The sequence below is a fragment of the Culex quinquefasciatus genome, chromosome 2 (assembly GCF_015732765.1).
Source record: "Culex quinquefasciatus strain JHB chromosome 2, VPISU_Cqui_1.0_pri_paternal, whole genome shotgun sequence".
Taxonomy (NCBI): Eukaryota; Metazoa; Arthropoda; class Insecta; order Diptera; family Culicidae; genus Culex; species Culex quinquefasciatus.
Genome location: NC_051862.1, coordinates 199,897,213 through 199,925,064, shown reverse-complemented (window position 1 = coordinate 199,925,064; position 27,852 = coordinate 199,897,213). Strand labels below are relative to the sequence as shown.

Below are 27,852 nucleotides of genomic sequence, written 5' to 3'. Positions count from 1 at the left end.
CGTGACTCTGTTAGCACCATTTGATGAATACTTATGATTTCCCCCTCAAAATTGGACCTCTGGTTCGTTCGAAATCCTAGAAACAACCAGCCTACCTACTCCCAGGTTATGCTACTGTGGCTAAACCTAACCAAACGAACCCAACCAGACAGCCACCAGGACAGTGAACACAATTTTGATGACTCGCCTCTGTCCTGTTGCTCTCTCACTCTCGGTTCTGGTTTTTGGGTTTGGTTGGCCAGATTTGGCCCTGGCTTGCGTGAAACCAATTTTGGGGGGCCGGCTGCTATTCACCAGCCAGCACCAGAAGGAACTGGTCATTCGGAAAAAAGGATTGTGATGATGAATAGTGTGGCTCCGGATTGCGTGTGAGAGTGTGGGTGTGTGTTTTATTGGGATTGCCGGAAATGACGTTGGCTTTTCGGACCTTCCCGGACGCCAACCAACCAGATGAGAGTTATTTTTCGGGCCGCCGGTTGATTTGATGGCCGAGGCCAGAGCCCCCAAAATGAATGGAATTAATACGGAGTTTCAAATTGGTTGCGACATGATGGTTGCTCTATCTGGGGCAGAGAACGATGCAGATTTGGCACGGTGGCAAAGAGAACGGACATCATCAGCAGCTTATCATGATGCATTAAGTTTATAAACTGCAATGATTTGGAGAAGGGAAAAACACAGAGGAGGGCAGAGTTCACTTTCCTGAATAGCTTCAATAAATTGACTCTCTGTGTTTTTTTTTTTTGCATTCAGAGGTAACAATTTGGAAGAGATTCGTAAAAACAGGAAGATATAAGCCAAATTGAACATCTGCCAGCTCAGAGCATACGTAAAAATTGAAGATTTAGCAGTTCCGCAAGGCAATAAATTTCAAGAGGAAAAAGGTAATTATTCATTCTGAACGTTTTTATACGCAATTTGTTTACCGGTCTGACTTGGCTAAGGTGCCATGGGAAAATAAAAAAAAGAACAAACAGGTTACAATTCTATTTCGGCTACTAAAAAAAGCCTAAATTTTTTGCTGGCTCATCGATAAGGATTTGCTATGTATACCAGATAATTTTTATCAGGAGCTCTTAGACATCATATGTCCAAAATCGTTTACTAGCCCGTTTCAGACTATTGCTCTTCTGGTTTAAGAATGTTGTTCTTTTAATAGACAGTATAACTTCCATGCAAATAAATCTTTAAAAGTTAATTTTTTTTCATGCCAAATAAACTTTATAAAATGGACCGGATTTTTTATTATCTGTAACTAGAGAACAGATTTCTGAATAAAACATATTTTTTAAGCTCAACCTCGGTTTTCAAACCTTCTAGCAATAAGTTACACAATTTTCTTCTAAAATTATGGCATTACAAGTTTTGACGTGAATTAATTAAAATCCCATTCAAACGAAAAAAAAATAAAAGATTTTTTTCGAAAACATCAACTGTTATCAAGATAACAGCAACTGTAAACTAAACTTTCCAATATTTTTTACCATGACGAATTACCATGATAGTCTATCGATTTTTTTCTATTGAGAACCTTAAATTTTTTTAATGTATTGGAACGAAAATATTTCAACAAATTATTGACCACATGATTTAAACAGTCAATATACAAAAAAAAGTAGATGAATTAAGCTCTTTGATCATTTCGATTATTTTGTGTCATTGGTTCACTCTTACAAGACTTTAAAAAATTTGACAACTGTCGAAATTGTAAATCTTTTGATGGAATTTTCTGATCGGTTTGGTGTCTTTGGCAAAATTGTTAGTATGGAAGAGAACTATTAAGACAATTTTTTTCGAGTTTTCAATTTTTTAATAATTATTTTTTTTATGTTTCAGGGGACACAAAACCGCAACTTTTGTGCCATAGATAAATATGGAAAAAATGTTACCAACAAGTTATGATTTTTTGAAAAAAAAATATATATATATATATATATATATTTGTAACTTTATTTTTTTTGTACATTCAATTGAAAAGGAATTAAGAATATGTTTTGTAGATGAAATTTTATTTTTTCGATTTTTTTTTATATTATGTGTGAAAATTACAAAAAAAATGTGTAAGGGACATTTAATATTAAACTGTTGCTGAAATTCAGCGATTAAAGAAAAAATAACAAAAAAAAAGGTGTCTTTGTCTCATCCAAACAGCTTTTGATTATGTAGAACATCCAATCTTTTCGAAAAAAAAAATATTTTTAAAATTTTGGACTCAATTCTTTTCTTTTCAAAAGGGTGTAATATTGATATCGATTGATTTTACATTAAAACCTAATTAAATCCACCTATGTGGTTGGAGCCTTCCTCACTCATTACCAACAATGGCTGATATGATAAGGTTGTACACAAATTTCATCAATTTTTTTGATCCGGAATAAAAAAGTACTTAAGTGGCCATATCTGGGGACAGGGTTGCCAGATATTCAATGTTTTAGGCTCGTTGGAAAGGTCTTTTGATAATCTAACCAACGATGGGTCAGATGGTGGATCCGGACACAGTTTACATACATTTAAGTGAGATCCGGCTTCAAAAAAGTACATAAATATCACTTAAGTGGTCATAACTCGAGACAGGATTGCCAGATCTTCAATGTTGTGGACTCTTTGGAAAGGTTTTTCAATTTCCTAACCAACGATGGGTTGGAAGATGGATCCGGACATCGTTTACATACATTTATGTGAGATCCGGCTTCAAAAAAGTACATAAATATCACTTAAGTGGTCATAACTCGAGACAGGGTTGCCAGATCTTCAATGTTGTGGACTCTTTGGAAAGGTTTTTCAATTTCCTAACCAACGATTGGTTGGAAGATGGATCCGGACATCGTTTACATACATTTAAGTGAGATCCGGCTTCAAAAAAGTACATAAATATCACTTAAGTGGTCATAACTCGAGACAGGGTTGCCAGATCTTCAATGTTGTGGACTCGTTGGAAAGGACTTTCAATTACCTAATCAACGATGGGTCGGATGATGGATCCGGACATCGTTTACATGCATTTAAGTGAGATCCGGCATCCAAAAAGTACATCAATATCACTTATGGGGCCATATCTCGAGACAGGGTTGCCAGATCTTTAATGTTTTGGACTTGTTGGAAAGTTCTTTTGATAACCTTACCAACGATGGGTCAGATGGTGGATCCGGACATAGTTTACATACATTTAAGTGAGATCCGGCTTCCAAAAAGTACATCAATATCACTTAAGTGGCCATATCTCGAGACAGGGTAGCCAGATCTTCAATGTTTTGGACTCGTTGGAAAGGTTTTTTGATAACCTAAACAACGATGGGTCGGATGGTGGATCCGGACATAGTTTACATACGTTTAAGTGAGATCCGGATATAAGTGAAAACACATTTTTATACATAACTTTTGAACTTCTTATCGAAACTTCAATCTGTATAAAACTCGATCTATGGGACCCTAAACCAAGTCGAATGCAACAGGTTCGGGTCAAATCGGTTCAGCCAGTGCCGAGAAACATGAGCTAATTTGTTGGTCACATACATACATACACACGCACACACACACACATACACACAGACATTTGTTCAGTTTTCGATTCTGAGTCGATATGAATAAATGAAGGTGGGTCTACGACGTTTTTATACAAAGTTCATTTTTAGAGCTATAATCCTGCTCTAAAAATCAACTTTGTACCTCAGTGAGGAAGGCAAAACTGAAGACAAAAACTTGTACCAGCTTATTTTTTTTTAATTCATAACTCGGCGGCTACATAGTGGTTTGTTGACCCCCCCCCCCCCCTAAAATAAATTTTAAAAATATTAATAAGGATTTTGGAAAAAAAATCAAATCAAGACTAACATTTGAAAAGGGTAAAACATTCAACATTACGCCATATCATTTTTGTATGGACAGCTGCCAAATTTGAATGGAAAATTTTTTGGACAAGCTAATGATGCAAAATGGCTTCTTTGGGCATACCGAAAGCACCATAAAAGTTTCAGCTGTATAAAAAAATAAAAAATTAAAATTAAAAAAAAATGATCGATTTCGTAGAGAACTTCTCCAAGTCACAAAATATGAATAAAATTCATTCATTTTAATTATAATTTATTTTTTTGTGCTTTCATTCGATCTTGATTTAACAATAAAAAATAGACCAAAAAATCACACTTTATTTATAATTCAATGAAAGACACCTTTCATTCTGTTTATTCAGACAAAGGTATTATTAAACCTTTTTTTCGTAGATTTTTTTTGTTTTGTCGTAATGTATGTAATTACGAGTAGTCATATTTTGAATTTCACTTGGTGGATTTGTACAAGGCGGATGCTTTAAATGAAATCAATTCTGCCAACAATCGTGCGTTAAGCTTCAATGTTAAATGTACCCAACAATTCAATTAGCAATTAACGTTTGACGATTGATTGACTATTTAAACGCAAAAAGGCAGTACCACTCATCCTGTTGGCTCTCTGGTTTTCCAAAACTGCTTTGACATTGCAATCAATCGAATCTGGTTCTGTGGGAACATTTCCCCTGTGAAACACGACCTCCGGCAAAGCTTTTAAAAGTTATTTAATGTATGCTAATCGAATTAGAATTCTGCATACATTAGCATCGATTGATCACCTGCTGGACTAGGGCCCCAGCCCGAAAAACCCCCCGAACAGTCGGACCTGCCACATTTTGTAGCCACGCAGGAAGGTGGCTTAAATTTTGCTGACACATTGCAGCTATTTAATCTAGTGAGCATTTGAGGGTAGGTTTTTATTTTTATTGCGTTTGACTTCAAAGCGCAACACCACCACCGGACAAATTGAAAAGTTGCAGCAGGGTCCAAATTCAATCTAACTGTTTTTTTTTTGTATTTATTTAATCCAATTGCAGGTTAGAATCATATTTTTATATTGGCTGCCATGTATTTTAAGAATGAGCCGACCGGGTAGAAGCTTATCGATGGAGTATCCGGCAACGCCAACGTCGGATAGTTCCGAACGGAAAACGCACATACAGGACGTCGAACTGAAAGAGCGGTGAGTACTGGTGGAGGTGCACCTAATTCCTCAATCCGTTGTACAGGTAGGGTGACATTTAACATTCAGCAACAACTGTTTCAAATGTAGATTAGATTTCAATATAATTCATAAAAAAATATATCGATTTTACAAAACATTCTTATTACGAAAATAACCAAAAAGTAAGAAAATCAAGCCGGTTACCCTAGCTGGGCAATTTGCCCGGATTCGCTGATTGAGTTTGATCTAGTTGGAGAGCTCTTTGTGATACCGGAATCGTTCACGCTTCGTTAGGTGTCAGGCAATCAATGAAACGGGATAAAATTTTGAGCTTCCTGTGTTGAATTTAGGCATTAGTTGAGTTGCAATTTGGGATGAATTTAATTGGTATCGATATCACCTTAAACAATGGACTTGAAGTGATTTTCAATTTCAATAAATCTAGGTTGTTTTCAAAAAAAAGTATTTTTTCATGTTTTAATATTGAATTTCATAATTTTTAAATGAAATGCCTAAAATTTTGGATAAGTATGAACAGCAGTGTAATCTAAGTTCTATTTTGGCTGTATAAAAACATTGATTAATAATCCCCAAACAGTAAAATTTGTATTAATTTAGAAGGTGTAATTTTGGAAGGATGAATATTACCTCTTTTATGATGAAATTTTACCTCAATTTAGACTGAAAAAGAGACACACCAGAAAAGTAGTAAAATTTCACATTTTTTCTGACGTAAAAGATGAACCCCTTCCAAAATGTAATATAAGCATGATTTTTTATCTGTGCATGTTAAACCACAACCCAACATCGCTTCTCCAATAAATACAAAAATCCAGAGATCAAATTTGTAATCAATTACTGAATATTTTCACATTCAAAGAAAAATTCTTACCCAACATTCTTAACTAACATTCCAAAGAACTATTAATTAACATTGAATTCCCTTGTTAAAGTTTGTACTCAAATATTTACAACTTTAAAGCTACACAGTAAAAAATAAGGTAATAGTACATCTGGAAATATTGACAGATTTTTGTGTCAGAAAATGTTCTGTTTAGCTTCACAAATTTGTAAAATTCCAACTTTTTATGTGTACTGTTTGCTAATTCCACAGAAATTGATGTAAAATGACATGAAAAGTGTTTAAAATTAAATATGCATTTTTTAAACCTTCCAAATGAAACATTTCAATTGTATAGGGGTAATTCTCTGCCAACTCACACGAAATCGGGAAAAGTTGCCCCGACCCCTCTTCGATTTGCGTGAAACTTTGTCCTTAGGGGTAACTTTTGTTCCTGATCACGAATCCGAGGTCCGTTTTTTGATATCTCGTGACAGAGGGGCGGTACGACCTCTTCCATTTTTGAACTTGCGAAAAAAAAGTGTTTTTCAATAATTTGCAGCCTGAAACGGTGATGAGATAGAAATTTGGTGTCAAAGGGACTTTAATGTAAAATTAGACGCCCGATTTGATGGCGTACTCAGAATTCTGAAAAAAAACGTATTTTTCATTGAAAAAAACACTAAAAAAATCTCTCATTTTCCATTACTCGACTGTAAAAAAATTTGGAACATGTCATTTCATGGGAAATTTAATGTACTTTTCGAATCTACATTGACCCAAAAGGGTCATTTTTCATTTAGAACATTTTTTTTTCATTCTAAAATTTCGTGTTTTTTGTAACTTTGCAGGGTTATTTTTAAGAGTGTTACAATGTTCTACAAAGTTGTAGAGCAGACAATTACAAAAATTGTAATTTATAGACATAAGGGGTTTGCTTAAAAACATGACGAGTTATCTCGATTTTACGAAAAAAAGTTTTGAAAAAGTTACTTTTTGAGTTTCCATGAACGGTCATGATCGATGACGACCAACTTTTTAAAACTTTTTTTCGTAAAATCGTGATAACTCGTGATGTTTTTAAGCAAACCCCTAATGTTTATATATCATTTTTTTTAATTGTCTGCTCTACAACTTTGTAGAACATTGTTAAAATGATTTTTTTTTGTTCTAAAAGTGAAAATGATCCTTCTGGGTCAATGAAGATTCGAAAAGCACATTAAATTTCCCATTGAATGACATGTTCCAAAAATTTTTACAGTCATGTAACGGAAAATGGGAGAATTTTTAAAACTTTTTTAGTGTTTTTATCGATGAAAAATACGTTTTTTTGGAATTCTGAGTACGCCATCAAATCGGGCGTCTAATTTTATATAAAAGTGCCTTTGACACCAAATTTCTATCTCATCACCGTTTCAGGCTGCAAATTGTTGAAAAACACCTCTTTTTTCGCATGTTCAAAAATGGAAGGGGTCGTACCGCCCCTCCGTCACGAGATATCAAAAAACGGACCTCGGTTTCGTGATCAGGGACAAAAGTTACCCCTTGGGACAAAGTTTCACGCAAATCGAAGAGGGGTCGGGGCAACTGCTGTGTGAGTTGGCAGAAAATTACTTACAACACAATTTTTTTTTCTTGTTTAAAAATACGATTTATTGGAAACTAAGAAATGTGATGCATTTTACATCTTTTGTTCCATTGAAATGTCAAAATCATGGGGCATCAAAATATTGCTGATTTTTTTTATTTAAAATACTTTGACAATTGACAGTATAGTATCTTATATAAATTTTACAACGTGTATTTTCTTATTAAAAAAAATCAAACGGCGGATTGGAAAAGTATATAAAACATAAAAAAAAAACATTTGTTCATTGAAATTTTGCCATTGGTCTAATTTCCATGAAACATTGTACGGGAACTTGTATGGAAAAACTAACGGCTTTTTTGCAAAAAAGCGTTTTGTTTTTGCAAAATAGCTATTATCGAAATACTAAATGTTAATTTCTTTCCAAAAGAAACTCAACGATATTTTAAACAACATGTTAGGTTTGGAATTAGATCACACTTTTAGAATATTATTTAAGTTTTTAAATGCACAAAAATTGATTGTAATATTCATCAGAGAATGATGAGAGATTTTGTGTCAAAAAAAAAAGTATTGCAATATTACATAAAAATGTGTTAAAAAAAGTGAACGTGTTTATAAGATTTTGGTTAATTTTCATCAGGTTTACGTTTTTACACATTTTTCATGAAATACTGCTAAAAAAGCAGGAAATATTGAACCAACCAAAATTCAACCATCCAACATAAAACTTTGTTTTCTGTGTAGGGGAAGGTGGGGCAAGACGACCATATGGGGCAAGAGGAACAATCGCTCGTACGTCAGTATTTTTTACAATTTTTATTATTTCCAGTATGAGGAATTTTTGCTAGCAATGCTATTAGCTGATTCTTCTACCACATAACCACCTAAACGACGTAAAATGTTCAGGTGGGGCAAGTGTACCATACGGATTTTTAGTATGGAAAAAATTACGAATTGCTGCAGCAACATATTTTATTGTGAAATTTATACTTAAAAGTATTTAAAAACGGATAAACATTTGTTAAAAAAAATTGCCCATGCAAAATATAGTGATATCATGAAAATTTACTATTTATCATCTAAGTAATATTTTTTTTTGGTAAAAACGATCAAATTTTTAGTAAAATATTATTTTTTAATCTAAAAATGAAAGAAACGTTTCAAATACATTCTAATCTGATGATCTAAGTGATAACAGTTCAATTGTAAGCAAATTAACTTGTTGTTTCATGCAATGTTCCTCTTGCCCCAACGGGTTGTTTGTCTTGCCCCACTAGTTGAGTAGAACGTACGGAAAATCACATATTTTAAAATCAATTTTTTAACATTAAAAAACAGGATTTCTAAAAAAAATTCTCCTATCAAAGTCTCAGTCAAGACCTGGAATAAGATGACTATAAAAAATCCGACAGATTTTTTTAACGTTTTTAATGGGTTATAACGAGCATTTCCTTAGCTTGTTACACTTGTCCCACTTTCCCCTACTGCACTGAAATGTGTAAAAAAATTGATTGAAATTGATTTCTTCAGGACTAGTATCGAAATATAACATTTTTCAATATTTTTTTTATCTAAAACATTGAATTTATGTAACACATGGACATAAAACTCCATTTAAAAAGCGTTTTTCAGAATTTTAAAAAAAATGTAAACAACTCGCTGCAAAACTCTATTTTCAAACACTCGTCGTATCTATCCAACTTGGTTATCCTCGTGGGATAAATGTACCGTATTTGCTGAAAAACAAAATCTAACAATGTACAGAAATTGCATCAATAGTTGAGTTAGAAAAATATTAAATTCCAGAAATAATTGTATTTTTTTAATCCCTCTCCTCAGATCATCGAAGTCGTTACTAGCGAACGTATTAGATATAGACGATGACTTTCGTCACAACTGTAGACCACTAACCCCCGGAGGTACACTGCCACACAATCCAACGTATTTCAGGACTGTTTATAGGTCAGTTCAATATTACTAACATTTGTTGAAACAAACTTAAACCTTTAACTCAACCTTCACAGTAGCGACGATGGGAGTATGGGACCGATCGGAAGCAATCGAATGCCAGATGCAATTGCGCCACCACACACGTGTTTCACATCATCCGCTGATTACGAACTAGCTTTAATATTAAAAGAGATACGTTTTATCACCGATCAGGTAAGTCCCTAGCTGGTTATCGTTTAATTCCTGGGATAAATACTTGCCTTATTGGGGGAAGGGGTGGAAATCGCTCACACTGAAGGCTCGATGGCTCTGTTTGAAAAGTGGTGCACAGTGGGAGCAAATGTACAGAATTGTGGTCGTAATTTTAAACATTAGTTTTTTACAGAATTGTGGTCGTAATTTTAAACATTAGTTTTTTTGTCGAAATAATTTATTTTAAGTCCAAGAATTTGACCACTAATCTTCAATCATCCAACCCACTGTCCAGCGTCCAGACAAGGACAGGTTCAGACCTGCTGCTGGCCATGGGACACTTAAGGCAATTAATTCCTACGCGAAGGATCGTCCATCGTCCTGGAATTCATTACTGCAGCAGATCCAGTCAGTCAGTCAGTCTGGTCTAGGGGATGGTGGGCATCACACTCTTTGGTTTCTCGTTAGGATGGATGTCACTGGACACTGGCATGAATTGACCGGGAGAGGTTATTCAAGGTGCAACGACGGGCTGAATAATTCATGAAATTGTGCTCGCAAAGTGGGAATCACCACTTTGTTAGGGCGGGTGTTGACGAGTGTACTGATTTGTTGTGAATTGATCAGGGTGAACTAAAGTTATTTTATTTTTCAAATTTAAGCAAACTATCAGACTTATAACTGTTTACTTTTGTAAACTCCACCCACGAGTAAAAAATGGAACAAGAAAAATTCCAAACGCCCACCCAGCATCAATTTGAATGCCCAGTGCAAAATCGTAAAGCGATCCATTCACGCTCACACCAACGCGTTTGAGAGCAACAATTGCTCAACACTCATGCCTTCACCAACTTTTCACATACATACAAATGTGCATGTGTGTGTGCTTTCACTTATGTAACGCAGAATTCGCTCACGGGCTTGATTTCGTGTTTTGTTGACTGTTTTTTGTTTGTTTTTCGCACACAAACTGGTGTGTTATTTTTTGAGTGTTGGACGTTGTTGGATGCTGCTGAAATGTTGAATTGTTCTCTGGAAGAGCTGGGTTGGGATGAATGGAGCAGATTAAACGAAGATAGCTAACGAAAAAAAAAGTTGGAAAAAGACATCATCTGATGGAATGTGACCCAGATCTGATTTTGCGGGGATTGGAGGGAAGTAATTAATTGAAATTGCAGTTAGGTAGGTGGACATATTTTTTTTTGCTAGTTTTATGTTCTGAGAAGCTGTAATTGATTTTATAAATCAATTAATGAATTTTTAACGTATGTAGCGCATACAAAAAAGAATTTAATAAAAATTTAAAATCGTTGTCTATTGTCAAATATTTTGCTGGATGTTTTTGATCGTTTTTTTGTTTTCAGCAGTGTTGTACCTAAAATAATTTTCTTTTCCGAAAATTCCAGAATGGGCAAAAAATCTTTGACCGAACTAGGGTTTTTTAAAAAAAATTAAATAAAAAAAACTGAAAATTGCAAAAAAAACTATTTTTAATTTTAAACCAAATTTTGAAATCAATAAGCACACCGTTTTCATTTTATAGCAATTTTAAGGATAAAATGTTTTTGATTTTTTACGATTCAATGATTATAAAAAGGCTTATTTTTTTTACCTTTGCATGGCCATATCTTAGCAACCAAAGAAATGGTTTGTAACTTTCTCCGATATTGTTTGTTGTAAAATTTCGTTTTTATAAAAAATCTATAACTTGGTTCTGATGAATTCCATGTCCCATATGTACCTTAAACGTAAAAAAAAGAATTATATTGGGAATCAATGTTTAACGGAAAAATTGATTGAAAAAATCACCAAAAAAAGTACGGGTTTTATTTTTTTCGATGTAGTCTTTATCCATGCAAACAACATTTCCAGAGTTTTTTTTTAAAGTACCAATAAACTATTGTCTTTCATATGTTTAAAGGACCTAATAAAAAAAAACTCTAGATTTCCACAAAGTCTGTTTAAAAAACTCATTTTGCATAAACTGCTAAAAACAATTTTCCAAGAAATAATGATTTTCGAATGAATATACTATATAAGGGTCATTCGAGGTCAACTGAGTACACTTTTGGACTCGACCTTCACCGATTTGGACCAAACTTGGAGGAAACGTTCATCTATCGATAGTAAACAGAAATCCCAAGTTTTCTGTTGATTAGACCATCCCCCTATTTTTGGCACCGCCCTCTTTTTTGACGATTTTCTAAAAAACTTTTTTTTTCTTTTAATCATTACTTTGCAACTATTTGAGCAAAATACTTTCTACAGGTTGCATTTTATAGAAAATAGTCCAAGAAATTCGATAAAAATATTTTAACGTTTTAAGTATTAAAAATAAGTTTTGACCAATTCCTTATGTTTTGATTTGTTTTATTTTATCACCATCGTGTTTCCCAGACAATTTTACATAATAATCAATGTAGACCTCAAACAAAAATGAACTATTGGCGAGATACAGCGATTTTACTGAAAAAAGTTTGATTTTGCGCTGCACTCTGTCCTATGAATTCAAATCCGAAATAAGTTTCTCACATATAAAATCCGGATTCATCCCTTTTTGTTGAAATGTACACCATGTACTTCCAAGTGCTGCGCAAAATCATACTTTTTTCAGTAAAATCACTGTATCTTGCCAATAGTTCATTTTAGTTTGAGGTCTACATTGATTGTTATGTAAAATTGTCCGGGGAATACGATGTTGATAAAATAAATCAAATAAAAATATAAGGATCAGGTCAAAACTGAATTTAATACCTAAAACGTTAAAATATAATATTAGGGGGCATTTAAGGGTTAAAATTTTATTTTTATCGAATTTTTTGGTCAATTTTCTAAAAAATGCAACCTGTAGAAAGTCTTTTGCTCAAGTATTTGCAAAGTTATGATTAAAAGAAAAAAAAGTTTTTTTTAGAAAATCGTCAAAAAAGAGGGCGGTGCCAAAAATAGAGGTAACAAACTTGGGATTTCTGTTAACCATCGATAGATGAACGTTCCCTCCAAGTTTGGTCAAAATCGGTGATAGTCTAGTCCAAAAGTGTACTCGGTTGACCTGGAATGACCCATAAAAAAAAATTAGAAAATATTCCAATTTAAAATAGAAAAAAAAATCAATAGTTCAATGAGGCCAATGCATATATTTTTAAAATCAAACCATTAATCTAGTCAGGATCGATTGGCGGGTTGGCAAAAAAAGTATAAAAATTTCAATAGCAAGTCGGGGTTTCAACATTTCCCTGAAAAAAAGTGTTTTAAAACGCATTTTACACCAGTTCAGTTGTTTTGCTATCAAAGTTTTTCAAAAATGTAAGATTTGACGAAAACTTAATTTCAAGCAAAAACATTGAAAATTTCAAAAATTTAAAAGATTTTTGAATAAACCCATACTTTTTAAAAATTATTCTAAGCGCAGCACGCAAAGTATTCAGCTGATTGCACTTAAATTAAAATTTTGAAGTGTTTTGAAAAAAAAAATGCCCCCTGATTTTTCCTGCCGAATATTTATACTAGCCTAATAGGAATAAAATATTGTTATTTTGCATAAATTCGACAGCATTCTTTTATTATTTATGTTTTTGCTAAGTGCATAAATTGCATTTTCTTAACAATGCAAATTTAATTTGATATTTTTTATCTCCTCTCTTTTAAAATTTTCCTTGCAAATCAAGATTCTAAAAAAATAATGCGAGCAATTTAAAGTTCTGATGAATAATAGGCTGCGCATTTGTAAACTACTAAGAATACCTTATTTTATGTTTTATGCATTTATATTCAAATGGGGCACTTTTGGGCTTTTGACAAATTAAGATTTTAATGCCCATGGATTGGTGGATGGTGGATGTCTCGAAATGAAAAGTTAATAATATTTTCGGGAATTTATTGTTTTTTATTGATTTCTTTGTACATAAATTGTTGGTATGTAATATTTTACAATTTCCTCAATTTTTTTCTACAACTTTTTCGAAAATAAAAATAATCGTGAAAAGTTACAAACAACCAGAAATTTTTAATGTCACCTTTGGAAGGAAAATTAGACGCTTTTATTAAGATCTGTTGATTTCCTTCTTAATCAAATTTATCCCCATTTTACATTACTCAAAATTGCATTTGCGTGTCCCACCAGTGCAAATGTAAACGCTATGATGAGAAGGACCGAAAACGAGTATAATGATGATACAATCAGTGCGCCAACCGGAGACGGTTTTCTCCCAGGGAGGGAAAAAAAGTCAGCGCAGTCAACTGCAAATGTAATGAAATTATCTCGTCACGATCGTTATTTCAACTTCCACTTCAAACAGGAAGGGGAAAAGTAGGAGGAAACTACTTTTCCACCCGTCTGCAGTTAACGCAGTTAAAAGTGGTTTTCGCAGTAATTCTGCAACTGCAAGCGAAAAAAAAGAAGAAGCAAATCGGAAGTGGGAGAAATTTTCCCGGCTTCTTTCATTAAACCACGCCAGTGGTCAGTTTGAAGCCTGTTGCTTGGTTCCGCCTCTTTTGTGGTGTATTTCAGTTTAAAATCAGCTCGGAAAGAAATCCTGTTCGCATTCACCACTCATCAAAGTTTCACACAAATCTCAGCAGGGGTATAAACACAAAAAAAAAATCAAATCTTCAAAAAACCAAACCAAAAACGAACCGTTGATTTAGCGATTCCGGCTAAAATTGCTGACTTCCGGTGGTTTTCCGTTTCATCTCCCCCCCCCCTTCACTTCTCTTTGGGGGAGTGATGCTGTGGTCAGCGAAAGTTCTCCCCTCGACTGTTTTTTCAGGTCTAGATCTGATAGCTGCTATAATGAAGTTAGCCACAAACACAGCCTCAAGGGAGGAGGAAATTTTGTGGTCAAGCCGGAAATGGTGCAAATGAAGATCTCATCCCTGCTAGATTTTGAGGAGGGAGTGGGGAATTTTATGAGTATCTGGAAAATTGGCTTCAAAACTATAACATTGGGTGCCGGCTTTTATCTTATATAACTCGTATGTTGAATCATAACGAATTTTCCTATTTCAGAAAATAAACAAATCATTGCTCTTTTTATATGGCAATCGGTTGTTAGCCATATTCCAACCAAAGTAACAAGAGAAATTTTCACTCTTCAAATCTTTAAATTTTTAATTCTTCAAATCTTCAAATCTTCAAATCTTCAAATCTTCAAATCTTCAAATCTTTAAATCTTCAAATCTTCAAATCTTCAAATCTTCAAATCTTCAAATCTTCAAATCTTCAAATCTTCAAATCTTCAAATCTTCAAATCTTCAAATCTTCAAATCTTCAAATCTTCAAATCTTCAAATCTTCAAATCTTCAAATCTTTAAATCTTCAAATCTTCAAATCTTCAAATCTTCAAATCTTCAAATCTTCAAATCTTCAAATCTTCAAATCTTCAAATCTTCAAATCTTCAAATCTTCAAATCTTCAAATCTTCAAATCTTCAAATCTTCAAATCTTCAAATCTTCAAATCTTCAAATCTTCAAATCTTTCAAATCTTCAAATCTTCAAATCTTCAAAACTTCAAATCTTCAAATCTTCAAATCTTCAAATCTTCAAATCTTCAAATCTTCAAATCTTCAAATCTTCAAATCTTCAAATCTTCAAATCTTCAAATCTTCAAATCTTCAAATCTTCAAATCTTCAAATCTTCAAATCTTCAAATCTTCAAATCTTCAAATCTTCAAATCTTCAAAGACGTCATCCATAAAGTATGTCACGCTCTAGGGGGAGGGGGTCTGAGCAAGTGTGACATTGCGTGTTGTAAATATAGGAAAAGCGTGACAAAGGGGGGGAGGGGGGGTAAATTTTGGCTGATTTTAGCGTGACGTACTTTATGGATGAAGCCAAATCTTCAAATCTTCAAGTCTTCAAATCTTCAAATCTTCAAATCTTCAAATCTTCAAATCTTCAAATCTTCAAATCTTCAAATCTTCAAATCTTCAAATCTTAAATTTTCAAATTTTCAAAAAATTTACGATTTGACGAAAAAAAAAAATCAACAAGAATTTTTTTTACGATATGTAACATCAATTTTTTCTAAAATTAAAATGATTTTTAAATCAACCAAAGCATGCAAAAATGATTCTTAACGCAGGGGAATGCATTTTAAATTGATTTCAGTTGATTGCACTTAAATTTTCATTGGAATATTGAAGTAGTTTGCCCCCTGATTTTTCGGGCCAACTTTGAAGGGGGGATGACAAAAACTTTAAATAAAATTTGTTCCAGCCTAATCTTATCAATTATAAATCTTTTAAAAATAACCTTTATTTTTGTAAAACATAAGGGTAATTCTCTACCAACTCACACGAAATCGGGAAAAGTTGCCCCGACCCCTCTTCGATTTGCGTGAAACTTTGTCCTAAGGGGTAACTTTTGTCCCTGATCACGAATCCGAGGTCCGTTTTTGATATCTCGTGACGGAGGGCGGTACGACCCTTCCATTTTGAACATGCGAAAAAGAGGTGTTTTTCAATAATTTGCAGCCTGAAACGGTGATGAGATAGAAATTTGGTGTCAAAGGGACTTTTATGTAAAATTAGACGCCCGATTTGATGGCGTACTCAGAATTCCGAAAAACGTATTTTCATCGAAAAACACTAAAAAGTTTTAAAATTCTCCCATTTTCCGTTACTCGACTGTAAAAATTTTGAAACATGTCATTTTATGGGAAATTTAATGTACTTTTCGAATCTACATTGTCCCAGAAGGGTCATTTTTCATTTAGAACAAAATTTTTCATTTTAAAATTTCGTGTTTTTCTAACTTTGCAGGGTTATTTTTTAGAGTGTAACAATGTTCTACAAAGTTGTAGAGCAGACAATTACAAAAATTTGATATATAGACATAAGGGTTTGCTTATAAACATCACAAGTTATCGCGATTTTACGAAAAAAGTTTTGAAAAAGTTACTTTTGCGTTTCTCTTTGTTTCGTCGTCCGTGTCTGTCGCGGGTGACCATGAACGGCCATGATCGATGACGACCAACTTTTTAAAACTTTTTTCGTAAAATCGTGATAACTTGTGATGTTTATAAGCAAAACCCTTATGTATATATATTAAAATTTTGTAATTGTCTGCTCTACAACTTTGTAGAACATTGTTACACTCTAAAAAATAACCCTGCAAAGTTAGAAAAACACGAAATTTTAAAATGAAAAATTTTGTTCTAAATGAAAAATGACCCTTCTGGGACAATGTAGATTCGAAAAGTACATTAAATTTCCCATAAAATGACATGTTCCAAAATTTTTACAGTCGAGTAACGGAAAATGGGAGAATTTTTAAAACTTTTTAGTGTTTTTTCGATGAAAATACGTTTTTCGGAATTCTGAGTACGCCATCAAATCGGGCGTCTAATTTTACATAAAAGTCCCTTTGACACCAAATTTCTATCTCATCACCGTTTCAGGCTGCAAATTATTGAAAAACACCTCTTTTTTCGCATGTTCAAAAATGGAAGGGGTCGTACCGCCCCTCCGTCACGAGATATCAAAAAACGGACCTCGGATTCGTGATCAGGGACAAAAGTTACCCCTTAGGACAAAGTTTCACGCAAATCGAAGAGGGGTCGGGGCAACTGCTGTGTGAGTTGGCGGAGAATTACCCATAAATAATAATATTAATGCTAATTTAATTTTGATCGGACTATTTCGGTGAAAACGTCCTTTCCGTCCGTCCTTTATATCTTATTCTATGACTCCTAGTCGACCTATCCACCTAAAATTTCATCATCTTTCTTCTAAAATTTGTGTCAGTTTTCACCGAAATAGTCCGATCAAAAATTAAATTAGCATCATTTCTCGGTGACCAAAACAATATGGGGAAAAATAATAATATGGGATAGTGATTTTTAAGATATAAAGGATAGCGTAAAATTCTCAAAATTTAATAGCTTCCGCGAATTTTCATAAATTTAGCAATTTTCTTTCAATTCAAAAACAAAAACATTTAACATGTATCTCATCCACCTAGCCTTTTAATGTAAATTATGTGTGTTTTCATAAGGAAAGCATGATAAAAACTGCCATTAAAAAGGTAAAAATATATTTAAATAAATAAAACAATATTTGATTATAAAATTGGTGCAATGAATACCTTACTAAAATAGGAAAATATGAATCAGCCAATAATGAAACAGATGCGAATCAAAGACAAATCGAATATTAATACACACTTTATTTTAAATGTTTATTATGGATACTTTTTCATAATTATTAAGCTTAGAGATTTTTCACGCCAGGAAAATGTAATTTTCACGGGGACCACTATATGAAAACACAAAATTTCGCGGAATTTCACGGAACGTGATAAAGTCTTAAATATCCTATAAACTGTTATGTTACTCAACCGAAAATTGTTTTGTATATTGTATATCATAAATTGAGTAAAAAAGGTAAGTGAATTTACATGCTGAAAATTTCCAGTTTCACGAGACTATAAAGTTTCGTGGTATTTTCACGAGGCAAAGAAAAAACTACAAAATTTCATAAAATGGCTTATTGACTTCCTTACCTCACTGATGCAGGGCTATGAAATCACTCGAAAAATGAACTTCTTAAAACACCTCCTAGGTATACCTTCACGTATACCTATCGACTCAGAATCAAATTCTAAACAAATGAAAAAAACTTTTCGTGGAACTGTACATTGGTATTTCATGAAAATTTAAAATATTTTCAAAGGAGTTCAAACATGCTGAATATGATTATGAACGCGGGAAAATGCATTTTAATTGGTTTTCTGTTGATTAAACTTAATTTTTCATAAACATTTAGAAGTTTTTCGAAAAAAATATTTTTTTTGTCCCTTCATTTTTCAGGCCAATTTCTAAGTGGTTTATGGATGGTCCCTATCTTACCTAAATAAACAAAATTCAATATTTGCAATCTCTTATATTTTCAATGAAAATATATCTATTTAGTATTTACCAAACATATTTTTCACCAAATTTTTATTTAACAAGTTTTGTGAAATATTTGTTATTTATTTAATTTTGAAGCATTGATTTAAATTTCACGGAATTTTGCGGAAATTGTGAAATTTCACCAATTTCTCACTGTCTGCGAAATCGTGAAAATTCACAAATCCTGAATTTTTATTATATATACGATCGAACATGTTTTAAAAATTCAATTATTAGGCAGTTTTAAATATTTCACTAAAAATATTTTCTTTTGTTCTATTTGGAAGATAATGTCATGTTGAAAAAGGGAATTGTAAAGTTGATTGAAGAATAATGCTTATTTTTGTATGAAAAGTACTTTCTGTAATTAACGAATAAGATTTTACGAGTCATTAAAAAAAAAACGAAGCTAGGGAAAAGTTACCAAGCCTAACAATAATCGTTTAGAAAAGGATCAGTTTAAGGAATAATTTATTCTGGAATAAGGGTCATTCTGGAATAAGGAATTTTGCGGAATGGATTGCTGGGTTAATAGTGAAAATCTAATACCATTATTAAAATATTTGGTAAAGCAACACCTCTTGTGAATAGGTAGTTTCAAATAAAAAAATGTAGTGTATGATTTAAAAATTGCAACTCTTTATTACTTAACTAATTAATTTTCTCTCTTATTTTAGATACGAAAAGAGGACGAGGACAGCGATATCGCCAAGGATTGGAAATTCGCAGCAATGGTAGTTGATAGATTGTGCCTTATAATTTTCACATTTTTCACAATAGTGGCAACCATAGCTGTTCTATTTTCGGCACCGCACATCATCGTTTCGTAGCCATATGGAAAAGGTTATTGTTATTGGTTTTATCATAAAATCAATTTGTTATTCATTAAATTATTGTCGAGACTTTTTAAATAAAATTCAGGCGGGGAAAGAGAGTGCGGAAGAAAAATCATGTGAGTGACACGAAGAAAATCAGAAAAAAACTGGCGACAGCTGCGAAAGTGGGAAATCTTAACTACAGGCAGAAAGCGAATAAAAGCCAAACGAAACCAAAAAAATAGTAAAACACACGTCGAAAACCTTAACCCTTTACAGAAGGTATCCAAAAAATAAAACACAAGCACAAAATCAGATTTAGGTTTTTTTTCTCTGCAGGAAATTGTATCATTTTACTTTACAGCAAGCAAAGTTCGAATCGGTCTTCTTCGCTAGGTTTGAGGAAAATCGAGACATATATTTTTTCTTCTTATTTTCGAGAACAAGCAATAATGGCGACTGATATCAAGATCGAGCAACGTATCGCGATTGTTGGAAATTTTAGGAATTTGAAAACTGCAGCACTTTGCTGTCCAGTTTCCGTTTTCACAGCAGCTCATACAATCACTTTCGTTTCACGCGCATTTCTCAATCAAAAGCAATGCATCGATTTCTCGTTGATTGAGGTTAGGTAAAAAACAAAACGAATCGTCTCAATCTGTCCCGGCGCGCACCGATCGTTACACGTACAGTCTGTAGAAATCGCGAAATTGTTAGGCAAACTAATAAAAAACTCACGTGGCGAGATGACGAAAAAAACGAATTCATTGAACAAAAAAAAATCATTCACACCCTCACTCACACAAACTCACAAGCAAAACAAAGAAAAAAAAACAAACAAAAAAAAAACATAACTTTAAAAAGATAAGAAATTGAGCAACTTTTTTAAGTTATCATTTATAGCGAAGATATTGAAGATTTAAAGAAGAAATCTTATAAAAAGTAACAAAAAAATCTTTATTCTTTGGTTCGAACATTATTATTGAATTGCACCTTTGAAAAACTGCAGCCCCTTTCGCCCTTTTTGAAGCAGCAGCGGTTGGCTCCTCCCATTTTCCCCTCTTCGGGAGAAAGGGGAGGAGCCAGCGCGGTTGCCGTTGCCAAAACGGGAGAAAGGGCATCGGGTTGGCCAAAAGGATGCAAACGAGTAAAGTGGAAATTTCTAAATTAATAATCAGAAGAAAACAAAAAAGTCGCAGCGACGCGCACCAGCAGCTCAAAGTTGGCAAAACAAGAGAGAGAAACAATGGGAAAGAGAAGGGGCGTTATATTGATAAACAAAGAAGTAAACAATCTTCCGAATGGCACACAGAGAGAACCAACAGAGAGAGAGCGTCATCACGAGGAGAGAGCGGAAAACAAAGTGAGAGAGCGAATGGGTGAGACACAGGACAAAAGAGAGAAAAGATATTTGGTAGCTTCTTTCGAGTTTGTGTAGTAACGTTTATCAAAAAAAGAAAACAAGCAAAAAATTAAAGCAAATGCGGAAAGTGTCAAATAATGGATCAAACAACCAAGGAACCATGCGAGAAGCAAGTGCAGAAATTAGGCAAGAATGAGAAAGAGAGAGAGAGAACGCAAGACGCAGCAGAGTAAAAGAGGAGAGCGAAAGTTTTAAATGTAACGCAGTGAGCGCGAGAACAATGGGCTTGGGCCAACACACACACACGCTCTCAAAGACCGATGCTGATTTTAACAGCGAGAGAAGAGAAAACAATTGAAAGTCAAGGAAAAAATTTATCAACAGCAGCACGACTGTGATATATAATAAAAAAAAGTATATTTAAATTATTATTATTAATTATTGAATAATTATTGATTAAAGTACTGTAATTATTACTGAGCGAGACGACGGCGAGGAAAGGGAAAGAGAGACAAAGAAAAAAATGAAGCAAAACAACTGAGCGGATTCGGGAGAGATTTGATCCTCTCCCGGAGAGACACTATACGACGCGTTGAACTCGTTTGGAGACAGCTGAGATCGACGGGTTGAGCCGATTGGTGGGTTTGGGCGAGCTGGTTTAGTTTCATTTAACCGTGAAAAATAAAAATATATCAAAATTTGGTTTACCTTATTCAATTGAAAAATTCAATAAAAATCTGAATCCCATGCAATTTTTTAATTGTTAATAAACTTTCAAGGGCTAGAAAAAATGAAAATAATAAAATTAAAAATAAAATTTAAAAAAGTATTCTTTTCTTAAAAAATGTACAATTAAAATATTTTACTGTTGAACATTAGGGTAAAATGACCAGTTTTTGGACATTAGGGTAAATACTTTAGTGTTGGTCATAAGGGAAGAAAAATCTCAAATGTTGAACATTAGGGTAAAATACTCTAGTGTTGAATATTAGGGTAAACTGACCTGTTGTTGGACATTAGGGTAAAATATTCTAGTGTTGAACATCAAGGTGAAGTGACCTTTAATTGAATATAAGTTAAAATAATCTAATATTGGTCTTCAGGGTTAAAATACTCTAGTGTTGAACACGAGGGTAAAGTGACCTGTTGTTGGACATTAGTGTAAAATAATTTAGTGTTGGAACATGAGGATAAAATACTCAAGGGTTGATCATTAGGGTAGAATACTCTATTGTTGATTATTAGGGTACCTGTTTTTGAACATTAGGGTGAAATATTCTAGTGTTGAACATTAAGGTAAAGTAACCAGTTATTGAATATTAGGGTAAAATACTCTATTATTGGTACTTAAAGTAAAATACTCTAGTGTTGAACATTAGGGTAAAGTGACCTAGAAATGAGTAGAAACTTGCAACAGATGCCACAAAAGACTAGGGGATCGTTTAAGTGGATTGTTTTTCTTTTTTTACCTATTGTTGGACATAAGGGTAAAATACACATGAAATATTTTCAAGTTGGAATAAGGGTAAAATTCTTTAGTGTTGGACATTAGAGCAAAATACTCTGATGTTGATTAATAGGGTAAAGTAACCTATTTTTGGACATTACGGTAAAATATTTTAGTGTTGAACGTAAAGGTAAAACACTCAAGGGTTGAATATTAGGGTAAAATACTCTAGTATTGTGCATTACGGTAGAATGACCTATTGCTGGGCATTAAGGAATAATATTTAAATGTTGAACATTAAGGTAAAGTGATCTGTTCTTGAGAATTAGGGTAAAATACACTAATGTTGAACATTAGGGTAAAGTGGCCTAATGTGTGGGTGGGTAAAATACACTTGAAATGTTTTCAATATTTTAGATATTTTCTGCTACTGTCATTAACCTGAAGCATGACAAATTTGTTCTTCTGACTTTGCTCAATTTGAGTTGTGCTGCTTGATTCAGTCAAATTTTAAAGTTAAAGCAGTTTTTGTTAAAAATGTATATTTTCTCTGGAGATTTTGTTTCTTTTTGATATTCGACTTTTAAAATGATCAAACGGTTACAAAAAATGTCAATAGCAGGTGTCATGATGACTTAAACCGGATAAAAAATCATTATTTTTACCAAAATCTGACAACTTTCTTGCAAATTGAACAAATCACATCGACTCCCAAAAAAAACACATCGCCATTCAATCAAACTGAGGAATTTAAACAAAGCTAGTTATTTCGTCGGAATCTAAAATTAAACAAAAAAATCTCTGTAAATAGTAGCATTTAAGGGGCACACACAAAATGAGCGCCATTATTCAGGTGAAACTACAGTCCATTCGGGCTCAATGGACTGCAGTTCGAGAGGGTAATTTCTGCATCATTTTACTTACAATTAATCCAAAACAAAACTACACTAAATGTATTGGAGAAATGAAAAATCATTGAATATCTGGAGTGACATTGGCACAGGTTTGAAATTGATAGGGAAGTAGGTGCTGATTTTTTGGTGGTGTGTTCTTTTTCAAGAAGTTGAGGAGGAGTTGTTGAATTTTAAGGTGGTTAAACGATCGAGGTAATGCAAATCACAGTTACAAAACGATAAAAGTGGGAGATTTACATTACTTTTGAAGTTTTTTAAAATGAGCCATAAACCAAGTTGATCAGTTTATAAGTTGGTGATTAAATTATTTCAAAATTAACGGAAAATTTATACATTTCTGACATCAATTGCTTTACACTTCATAATTTGACTACTTTGAATAGCAGATCTCAAAAAGATCAAACTCAGACAATAAATTTTACGTGCTTCTTGCTAGTGATAGTAACAGATAAAATTTCAAAATTTTGAAAATCATTCAAAACTTAACCTTGTTCAGACTCTTGTTTAATTTACATTTTCAAGAAACTTTGAATCGAAATGGTATCGATATTTCTTAGCAGTGTTTCCAGAATTTTTGAAAGTCTTTCAATATCTTTGAAAATGCTTTAGGAGTTTGAATGGTGTTTTGAATAAAATTTATAGCATCTTATCCTAAAAGTTTGATAAATTTAGTGCTGAAATCTCAAAACAGGGTTGCCAGATTTTCAATGGTTTTGGCATATGAGAAATTATTTTTGACAACTTTTTAGTGATGTGGAAAATTTTCAACATCTGACATTAAAAATTCTAATGAAATCAATTTAGGCAAAGTTACTGTAAAACAGTGTTGCCAGATCTTTTTTTAATTGAAGAATAAATAGTTTTTTTTTAAATTATTTTAATGAATTTCAGAACATTCTTCATAAAAAACTGGGTACCCATAACTTAAGACAAGGCTTCCAGATCTTTCTTGAGATTGGTGAGTTTTTTTAGAAATTCCAATTAACCCTCAACCAACCAACCTAAATCCACCTGTCAGCCCCACCGCGCTCCGAGTTCCTTTGCTCTGTAAGAAAAAAAAGCTGAGCTAAACAAAGCAAAAAAAACACACACGAAAACCCAAAACAAAACAGTCGCATTTCTTATTAAATGTAAACAATTTACATTCGCTGAGATAAGGTTAATAAGACAAAAAAAAGAACAAGAGGCAGCACTGCAGTGGGGCGGTTGCCAGCAAAACGGTGACAGTTCTGTACAGTTTTGTTGTGGTTTTGTTGCGATGAAGTTAGGGCCAGATGGAACCAAAACAAAGTGTGGGAAAGAATTAATAAAAGCATACAAACAAAGCAGTACTGAACCATTTTCCTATAAATGTAGTTTAAAAAAAAAGAGAAGGTAAACATTTAAAGCAAAACTAGAACAATTTCGTTTTCGTACAAAAAAGTGGGTATATTTGTTGACGGATTGATTTTCATCACGTTTTGATAGTTTAAGCATAATTCTAGCAAGAGGTTTAAAGGTATTAGTGAAAGTCTCCCGGTTACAGAAGATAAAATCCACTAGCTGGGTGAGGGAAATAAAAAAAAGTAAAACCACAGACAGAGTAAGACATTAAATAATTGAATGAAACAAGTATTAAAAGAAAACAATTGAGGCATTAAATCACGAACTTGAAAGCACAAAAAGGAGATACAATTTAAATCAATTAATAATTAAGTGGTAGTTAATTGAAAGAAGATAAAACAAGTATGTAAGGGTGAGCGCTAAAGTAAACCCTTGCAGCAAAAGTTACTCAGCAAAAAAGGAACTTTTTCCACGGGAAGCCAACTTGCTGGATTGGAGGACCCCTCGTGGCAGGATGTGGACGGCGCAGGACGACGAGGAACGACGACGGTTTCCCAGTGAAAAGTGGCGCTGAGCAGATATTTACGAAATTCTATGAATTTTCAAATAGTACAGTAAACCAAATTGTAAAGTTGACTATATGTTAAGAGGTAACCCAATTTAATGATTATAATCAATTACAAAAAAACACACGAACATTGTTGAGTGAGCGAACCCCTTTTGGATGAAACACACACACACACACTAATAGAGATACTGTGAAGGTAGGAGGCGGCCATAGATGGCGCTCCCCTTGAAAAAAAGAGAAGACACAAACACTGTAGTACTGTCAAGTGACAGAAAAGACCACGTGCACTGGAAAACTGTGCCAAAAAAGAAAACACGGAGGAAAATTTCAGTCCCGAAAAAGAGTTCAGCATTAAACAAACACATTAAAGAATCACACTTAAAAAATATCGTCTCACGTTGCCAAAATCAGCACACTTTAATCCGAACAAGTAAATTAAACGAAGGAAATCAAATCGGCGAGCGCAGAGCTGCGAGAAATTGAATCATTAAATCCAACTTGGAAAAATACTAAAATGTACCATATCAGTAAAACAAAAAAAAAAAAATCACTCAATTGAAGATCAAATAGTCAAAATCGCTTAGAGCACCCCTCCTTCCCGTCACTGAAAAGAAGAAAGTTTAAGAATCAGCTCCGTCGACCGCCCAAGTCGACCAGCACGAACGAAGCTTGCTCTATACATTGAAACAATACGACTTTACTCAACACTCCCACACAGATACTTCTAGACTGCAACCAATATTGCGATAATTTTCCCCATCGAACGAACGATACAAACGATTGTGTAAAAGGCATTTTTTAAGGTAGACTAATTTTTACACTCCTAACACACTAATACACACGTGCGCAGCTGCAGAGCAACCTCCAAACTCCCACTCACACACACACTTCACACGAATACCAAATAAAAAAAAATCTAAACGCAAACGAGGCAATCGAATCGATTCCACCAATACTGTTACACCGTTGAATTGTTTATTTTCGAGCTACAAAAACTACCACCACCAGCACCATTTAATACGATTTTTATACACACGAAATCCCATCTTTTGCTTCCTTCCAATTTCTTGAGAAAAACAAAACAAAAACACTGAAAACCAGTCAGAATCAGAATCGAAACGTAGTGTGACGAGCGTTTAAAATCCATTGAACTAAAAAAAAAAGAGAACGAAAAATCAGTAATTAAATTCACGTTTTGTGACCTCCCCTGCCCCTTAAAAACGAACATCACGAAAATAAAACCCAGAGAGAAGACAAGAGAAGAAAAAAATGAATGAACTTAAAACGGGAATGAAACATTTTCTACGCAATTTACATCAATTTGATAAATGTGAATATTTTAATTAGTAAAGTGCGCAAGCAGTTAATCAGTAAATAAAGCGACGAAAAAAGTACGATGGCGACGTGAAGATTTAAACAAAGCAAGTACATAACACTAAATAGAATTCCTACTTAAACAAAAGATACAAAATCAGTTGTGGGCGACAGGCGGAATGCGACACACACTCACACATAGCCATACACTCATTGAAACAATAGAACCGAAATAGAGCAGAGGTACAACCAATACATACATCGTTAATCATGACCACCATTTAATAAAAATCACAAATTGAGAATGCGAACCAGTAATTCCTTAACTAATTTTTGCGAAATTTTTAGGTCATCTAACTTATTTTATAAGCTTATTAAAACAATTTATCTAAGTGTCAGCAAACAAACAGCAATCAAATTTCAATTTTTTAATCAACAGTCAGCAAACTATCAAAACAAATGTTTGGTAGTATGTGTGAGTACTTCTTAAAAGGCGATGCTAAAATTTTAAGAGAGGGCCAAATTCTCTTCACTCTTTCGTGAATTTGGAGGTTGTCTCAACATAAACTGAGCGAGAAATTTGAAAGCGAACCAGTATCCATTCTCTCTTTTGCGAGTTTCGAGATTTTTGGACGAGTTTTCTGTCTTACTAAAACAGTCAAAAATAAAACGTCATATCAGTTTTTATAAACCATCAATGTTTGATTCTTCCGAAAAACTTCTCTGAGTTTTCATTCCAAGTTGAAATTAAAATAAATTTAGCCTTGTCTCTGTAACGTTTACTAAGCAATCTTAAAACTATCAAAACAAATGTTTGGTAGTGTATGTGAGCACCTTGTAAAAGAGCTATCATCAGCGATGCCAATATATCAAACGAGATAATATTGAAGAAGAATCTCTCTTCACTCTTTTGCGAGTTTAGAGATTTTCGTGAGCGATTTCAACCAAACTAATATGTGTTTATGAGAATTGATAGATACCGCTTGACAAGCTGTCACTTTTTCGCAGACGATTGGAAGAAAATCCGTCTCAGAAAATATAAACCGAGAGATAATTTTTTGTGAAACCCGGTGTCTTCTCTCTCTTTTGAGAATTTTGAGATTATCGTCAGATATCTTTAAATGTGGTTCTTTTCAAAATAGTTTTTTTTTTCAAGCTTCAATTAAGAAGAATTTTCTTCAAAAAAAGTTTCTCTGAGCTCACAAAAGCGAAAATTTAAAGAGATTCAGTCGTGCTTCTCTCTTCGCGAGTTTTGAAATTTCTTATTTTATAGACCAATTATATTTGTAAATCCCGGTTGTTAACGATAGAATGATCGAGACTTGATAACGATATCGATAGTTCTATCGTTATTATCGGGACGATAACGATAATTTTGAAATTTACTTTTCTGTTTGGAAAATACTAAAACATTCACAAATCATCGTATTTTTTCGAAAATACTTAAAACGTGCAATATGTGTATCAACCGAAGCGAAATTTGGTTTGCTTTTTCACATCAATGGAGTGTTTTTGGAAAATAAAAAAAAAATCACAAAATATCGTGTTATTCAAAAGTGCTCAAATTTTCATTATTTGCAATATAGGTATCAAACGAAGGGAAATATTGCATGCTTTTTCGCTTTATAAGAATATTTTTTTCTGAAATTACTA

The 27,852-nt window shown here is 33.4% G+C and overlaps 1 protein-coding gene across 2 annotated transcripts in view; it reads left to right on the top strand.

The window, feature by feature from the left end:
* LOC6049441 (neuronal acetylcholine receptor subunit alpha-7) overlaps positions 1-27,354 on the top strand; it is a 232,286-nt gene extending 204,932 nt beyond the window's left edge. Inside the window, exons 10-13 of one of the 2 annotated variants that reach the window (XM_038258185.1) lie at positions 4,862-5,007; positions 9,261-9,383; positions 9,446-9,584; positions 19,133-27,354. In XM_038258185.1, the coding sequence (XP_038114113.1) occupies positions 4,862-5,007; positions 9,261-9,383; positions 9,446-9,584; positions 19,133-19,285 (561 nt within the window). In that variant the 3' untranslated portion in view covers positions 19,286-27,354. The remainder of the gene's footprint in view (positions 1-4,861; positions 5,008-9,260; positions 9,384-9,445; positions 9,585-19,132) is intronic. The other variant, XM_038258184.1, reaches the window with a different exon arrangement.
* The last annotated feature ends 498 nt before the right edge of the window (positions 27,355-27,852 follow it).